Below are 7,090 nucleotides of genomic sequence, written 5' to 3'. Positions count from 1 at the left end.
CCAAGACACCCACACCTACCCTATACATAAGAGGCAACCCCTTTGAGGAAGACACCACCATTACACTTTGCATGGACGGACAAGACGTCGTAACACCAGAAGATGTGTTGATGGGCATTGGAGCATTGCTAGCAGTTTATTTAATTTTCAATATGGAATACCCAAAGGCCGTGAACAAGACATTGTTGTTTTTACAGTCTATGTGTGATATTAAGACAAAAGAAAAAATCCCCATTGCCGTATTTCGGATGTCAAATTTCATACTCTAAATTAAATACTCAATAGTTCAATCAATCATTTATTGACTATTTCATTTAGATTAGGAAGTTAATTGTGTTCTTGTTAATAGCATTGTTTAATAGATGTTTTCATTCATGCCTTCATCTATGTAGCCTGTGTATTATTTGTTTATTTATATATTTATTTATGTATCTATCTGTCCATCCTTTCATGTACAGTATTCCTAATATTTTGCCATTGACATGCTTTGACGCTTTTGATTAAATTCTTGCTTAAATACATCTGTTGTTTCATGTACATTTATCCCACATTCTAATAATAATAATAATAATAACAATAAAGGTTAATACATTCTAATAATAATAATAATAAAGGTTAATAATAATGAAGGTTCTGTAATGAACTTCAAAAGGTTCCTCAAGCAACCTTTGAAAAGGTTCTTCAAAGAACCTTTCTTTAAAGGTTCTTCGAAGAACCTTTTGAGGTTCCCCCACAGTTTCAAATTGAAGAACCCCTAAAAGTTCCTCCAGGATCTTATAATTTTTACAGTGTAGTACTGAAACTGCAGTTATTATGTACAGCAAGCATCAAAGGCAAGCAACCCAGAACCTTAAACTGGGCATTTATAGCTGTGAAGGTGAGTCACACACAATTATTTTTGTTTTTCCTAGTCCTTTATGGGGGAAAACACTATATTTATGACCACTGCGCAGCGAAGCGGCGGTCATAAAGGGTTTAGTCAGAGTTTTTCAATAATTTTGTGTCAACGATTCACGGGACACTGAAAGACCGGGTGCACGAAACTTGCCCGATAAACCTTCGCTGTGCAGTGGCCATAATAAGCCATCAATATCTGTGCATCAGTCTTCTTGATTCATATTTTGTAAAACAGGAAACCTCACCAAAGATCTTTGCTTAAGTGATCACATGCCTTTTAATGGTTAATGTGGGAAGAGCTTGCTTCTGTGGGAGGAGTGTAAATTGAATGATGTAGTCTGCTGGAGCAAAAGATAGACCCATGCAGTTACAGCTACAGATGCAGGCTCATGTCCAGGCAGGCTTTTGAACTGAAGCTGCATTCTCCAACCTCTCAACAACTGGTTTGACACAAAAAGGTAAGTAAAAATCCTTGCATAACAAGTGCCTCCAACAGCACTCTAAAGTATCTGTGAGTGTTAGTGTATGTATAGGCAAACTGTGATAGTCATTTAGAGCAATGGATGTATTTAAATGAAGATATTGGCGAAAAATTACAAATCTCCACAAGAAGTTTGAATAAAAGAGAAAGAAATATACATCTGTACTTAGGGTTAGGGATGCTTCGTGTCCATAATAAGAGTGATGTATACTTATGATTTCTTAGTAAATATAAAAGACTCCATTGATTTAAGCAGCTTTACTCTCACAATAGCGTAATATGTGTAAACAAAGTACGCTAAGCACCAGAAAAACAAATGCACAAGCCAGTTGTCAATCAACATTGGTGCTTTTACTGGTGTTAGTGCTACAAAAATAATTATATTGTTAGATCAGGTTAAAATATGTCAAGGGTGCTTATATTGTGATTTACTGCAGCTAAACACTGTTTATTTTGTTTTTGCCTGTTCACAGATAATGGCTTCAAAACTGGTGGCAACCTTAGCTTCATTTCTTCTCCTGTCAAGTGTAGGAGTAATCATTGCCATTGCTATAATCCAGACATACAAGATAACCTATGTGTCTCCAGGATTAAAGGTATGTCAGTAAGTCATAAAAAGTGGCACACAATTGCAATTAGATTAGCATAAAAGATTAATATTTGAGGAGATGGATCTAATCTTTTCAGAAATTCTCTATAATGGATTTAATTGAGTAGGACACACAATTGCTGTGTGGTATCTTAAATGTAAAAAGTTTCTTGCTACAGACAGAAATAACGCACCATCAAGAAGTGGTGTCTATCAGAGAAGTGAAGCAGTGTGTAATCACTGGTGCACCAGATGCATTGCCACGCCTGTTGGGTAACATACAGGGTGAGAATGGGTCAGAAATTCCAAATACTCTGTAGAGAAAAGCATATAATACATCATTTCCATATATTCAGCAATACAAAACAACATTTTTATATATTATGCAATGGACTCGAGTAAAAAGGTACATGTGTAAAAAAGTACAAAGTATCTAATAAAGGTCAATAATTTAGACTTGATTCAGTATTGCAGTAGTAACCCAATCTGCACACATTTCTCTATTTTATTTAAGTAATTGAATAAAAGCTGGAAGTAGATAAAAAGGAACAAAACAAATGAAGGGAGATGAGCAATGACTGTGGCATTAATATTCAGAGGTCAGTCTCAAAAGCACTGGAGAGCTTTTCAAGCCATATATTTTGGGTTCAAAAGATTGGAGCCAAAGCCCCCCCCCACCCCCCCCCCCCCCCCCTCAAGTCTATTTAGAAATAGTGCTTCTATAGTGTCATTGTGAATGACATAGAATTGTATGCTATGGAAAGAATGTTAACATAATGTCTGATGCCTGGGGCAAACTGACTGGATCAAAGGTCATATTTGTGACTTGCTTTCTACTGAGGGAGAGGTTGTTAATTGCAGGCGTCCTCATAGTGAAGGCGCTTTATGAAAGTGTTGTTCAGACAGGAAAGATGTCAATGTGTTCCACTGTGATCCATTCCATATTAGTTGAATTTTGCTTGCTTGAGTTCCATCAACAATATTGGAGTGCTGGTTAGGTGAGAAGAATTGTTCAAGTTATTAGTATTAATCATTGTCATTATTCATAATTATCGCCAAAATAATAATAATATCGCAAAAATGTAAATGCAATGTCATATGTTAATATCACTTTTCTTTGTGCAGTATGGGATTGTCTTAGACTGTGGCTCCTCCCGCACTACTGTGTATGTATATGAATGGCCAGCAGAGAAGGAGAATAATACTGGGATCATTAGAGAAACTGTTAAATGCAATGTTAAAGGTAAAATCAATATATATATATATATATATATATTCAATAGTTTTTGGGAACACTGGATTAATATTACATACAATGTTTACCATTTAGATTTGCTTATTTAAATTTAACTGGAAATATCAATTTTGGATTATCTGCCAAATTGCATTCAAATTATATTGAAGAGGTTAATTAGGCCTACTGTTATACTATTTTACACTGTTTCTCTGTACAAGCCAATAAGGTAAATTTGTGTACCTGACAAGTTTCGGCTACCTTGCCTCTGTAGCCTTCATCAGAGGTGTCACGTGATGTTGGTGTGACGTTGTCTGAGATGTGTTATATGGCGTTTTCCATCCCACCCAACATGCAATAAAACGTACATGGGAGAGACAGGCCGGCAATTCAGCACACGAAAAAAGGAACACCAGAAAGAATGTGAAAAGGAAACATCTGGAACGCTCATCCGTGCAACAAGAATGAAAGCAACACAGGAAAATCTGAAATCTGCCATTTCAGACCACTGTAAGAGGGAAAACCATCTAATGAACTGGGATGCAGCCAAGGTCATCAGAACGGAAAGCAACAAATTCCATCGATGGATCAAAGAGGCGGTTGAAATCAAGAAGCGGGCCCCAAAGACTGTAAACCGGGATGAAGGAGCCTACCAACTATCCCACACCTGGGACACAGTCCTGCAGGGCCGCCCCCGGCTGTATGAAAAACCACCAGATAGCAGAGGGCGCCCCCCCCCCCCCCCTGGAACACCCCAGGGGACAAGGCCATCCCACCACATCAGGTGGGATGGAAAACTCCATATAACACAGCTCAGACGACGTCACACCAACATCACGTGACACCTCTGATGAAGGCTACAGAGGCAAGGTAGCCGAAACTTTTCAGGTACACAAATTGACCTTATTGGCTTGTACAGAGAAACAGTGCATTCAAATAATTTAAATCCCTGCTGCAGGTTTGAATGCAATATAAACAATTGTATTGAACTGAACATAAATATATATATTTAACATTGGTATTTCTATATACATTTAATTATTTACCTTCCAGGTCCAGGCATCTCTGACCTGGGTCGTAATTCAAGTCAGGATGAAGAGACATGGAAACATTTCAAGAGCTGTATGGTACAAGTGAAAGAAAAGATTCCAGCTTTCAAGCACAACTCCACTTCCATCTTCCTTGGAGCCACAGCTGGAATGAGACTGTTACAGTACGTCTGTCAGCATGATATGAATACTACTAAAGCTTTTAAGTGGGGTCTAATTGGCTAACCCTCTCTTTCTCGCCAATAAGGCTATATTAACAAGCAGGAAATTGGCTGATGAGATGCCTGTAAATCCCATTTCATATTGATTAGTCTGGCATTACTGCACTTACAAACACTAGGTTTGTTTTAAATGTGTTTGAATGTGATTTTAGCTGAAAGAAAACCCTCTGATGGAAAGAACAAAGCCATATCATTCTGTCAAGAGAGAACACCTAGTGGAGAAATGCATTTTATTGAAATGGAACGTACAGTACCATGCAGAAGTCTAAGGCCACCTTACATATTTTGCTTTAGCAATGTTAAAGGGACAATATATATTTATTTCTCATGCTTTATTACAATGCAATAAGGAAATACAGGAAATACACACAGTATTAAAAAATAAATGTTTTTGTTCTGGTTCTGGTAATGTAAAGTAATAATGTAATGCAATGTGATGTAATGTAGCACACCAACCCTCAGTGCTTGTTTGATGGGAGTGAGGGGGAAAACTTAACCTAATTAAGTGCTACGGGGTTCGTTATCCTACCTAACTATTTATATATAAGCAAACCAGACCACGGTTTAAAATGATTAGGACAAGGTTGATAATTTACTATTAAAAATGTAAGTGAAGGAAGATACAGATGGTAATTACAATATTTGCAGAATGAAGGTAGGCTATTTACCCCCCAAGAGATTTTGGTAACGCTTTAGAATAACATGTGCTTATTAGGTATTAACAGTGCATAATAAACTGTTAACAATTCATTACTAACAGTTAGTTAATGGTTGTTATCCTTTAATAACATTAAAGGATGTTTAACATGCAGCTTGTAAGTGTTAATAGGCAGCCTTTTCAGTTACTTACAAGCACATTTGTTAACAGTTGTAAGTGTTAACAAGCAGCTTGTTAATGCGTGTTAATGGTGTATAAGATAAAGAGGTGGATAACTAATACGCTTAGGGACCGTTCGTTATTTATAAACGGGGTCACCGGAGGGATTTTAAGTGCTTCGATCAAAAGTTGCATGACCCTCCCCTGCCTGCTATATAATTTTCAACGACCCTCGAGCAGCATTTTCAAAAATGACATGACCCTCCCTGGCCAATTGTCGATGTCTTCCGCGCTATGAAAACACATCAACATATGCTACCGCCCTAAATTCCACCTCTGCTTTCTGATCTTACACATCACACTTCACCAAGATGGTGGCCATTTCAGTATTTACTCACTAACATTGTTGTGGAAACACAATGGAAACTAAATGCACACTTCCTGCAACTGCATTAGCCTACTTGAAAAGTTACTCTAGTAATTATTCACATGAAATAAAACAATAAAGCATTGAGACCATTCAACAAAGCACACTGGGTAATAACAAATTCAACACATGAACTTGTTGCTATGGACTCGTCTCTAGGCTTCCTCAGTCATTGTAAAGCTGCCGAAGCTGAACATTACCAAAACTCAATTTCTCAGACGAGCGTCAATTTGGGAGCTTGCTACACTTCTTCCTTCTCAAATGACTTGAAAAGCCGTTTGCACAATTTCACAAATAATCACAGGGACCGAAAAATACCTAACATGCCAACTTTTTCCGGGTTTATCATTTTAACGTTTCCCCGCTGTCTTGCCGTTTTAATATATTTTTCCGCAGAGTATCCCATATTAGTGTAATACTCTCATAACATTAGTCCTGCATTCTGGCCTGTCTCTGTGTTGTCCTGTTGTTACCCCTTGCCCTTCCAGAGAAACAGATGTATTCAAATCATCGTTTTGCTTGCTTCAATGCGAACTCAGAGTGATGTTAACCTAGGCCTATTTAAGTTAACGACGTGGTTGTCGTGAGAGCACGAATTATTAGCGCTTGCAGTGTTCGGCCGTAGGCTACGTGCGCACCTGCCAGGCTACTCAGCTAGACAAATAATTCCCCCTGTATATTCACTCCAAGTTGGCCTACCATAACTTAACAACTACACTGTAGACCATAAACTGGCTATTTATATGACCAAATGTATTTGTTCAACTTTATGAAGCAGAATTACGCACTGCTACTTGGAACGTAGGCCTAACACATTTTTGTTGGCAGGAGAGAGGATGACAGCGATTAACAAATTGCACTTGTTGCTGGTTACCAATAAATACTATATATTTTTTTGCAAACAACAAAAACAGAAAGGATGGAGACAGCAAAGCTAGAGATGGGCAGGAACAAGGTCAATTGGTAGAAATGCTTGTCAAAACGTTAGGAGCTGGATGTGTGGATGAATGAAGCACAAGTATGCTTTAGGCTATTTTAAGCATGCAGACTGTTTAAAGTTAGGCTACACGGTAAACTACAAGTAAACCAAAGTTAAATTTAGCTTTTTTAGGGCTGGATAAAATTGACCAAATGGATATAGGCTGTTAGGCGTGAATAAAGTAGGCTACTTTGTTGCTCCAACCCTTTCAACGTTAATGGGGACGAATGTTGACATTTTCCGTATTTTGCGTGAGAAACCCGGGAAATCTCCCTTATTTTCATTGTTCAATGTTGACAGAGCTATGGAACGAAAGAGAACGTTATATGGCGACAGAAATCAACAATCAAACAAGCCACTTTGATTTTTTGCTGTTTTCATTAATACAAAAGATGG

The 7,090-nt window shown here is 37.8% G+C and overlaps 1 protein-coding gene across 1 annotated transcript in view; it reads left to right on the top strand.

The window, feature by feature from the left end:
- Positions 1 to 1,267: 1,267 nt before the first annotated feature.
- The window catches only part of entpd3 (ectonucleoside triphosphate diphosphohydrolase 3), a 59,142-nt gene continuing 53,319 nt past the window's right edge, over positions 1,268 to 7,090 (top strand). Inside the window, exons 1-4 of the mRNA XM_076281214.1 lie at positions 1,268 to 1,355; positions 1,852 to 1,974; positions 3,093 to 3,210; positions 4,255 to 4,414. Of these exons, the coding sequence (XP_076137329.1) occupies positions 1,855 to 1,974; positions 3,093 to 3,210; positions 4,255 to 4,414 (398 nt within the window). The 5' untranslated portion in view covers positions 1,268 to 1,355; positions 1,852 to 1,854. The remainder of the gene's footprint in view (positions 1,356 to 1,851; positions 1,975 to 3,092; positions 3,211 to 4,254; positions 4,415 to 7,090) is intronic.

Source organism: Alosa pseudoharengus, unplaced genomic scaffold, assembly GCF_046254945.1.
Source record: "Alosa pseudoharengus isolate Yale_2024_CS ecotype anadromous, Long Island Sound unplaced genomic scaffold, YU_APseudo_1.1 YU_APseudo_1.1_scf_12, whole genome shotgun sequence".
Lineage (NCBI taxonomy): Eukaryota > Metazoa > Chordata > Actinopteri > Clupeiformes > Clupeidae > Alosa > Alosa pseudoharengus.
This window is presented reverse-complemented; position numbering and strand designations above follow the sequence as displayed.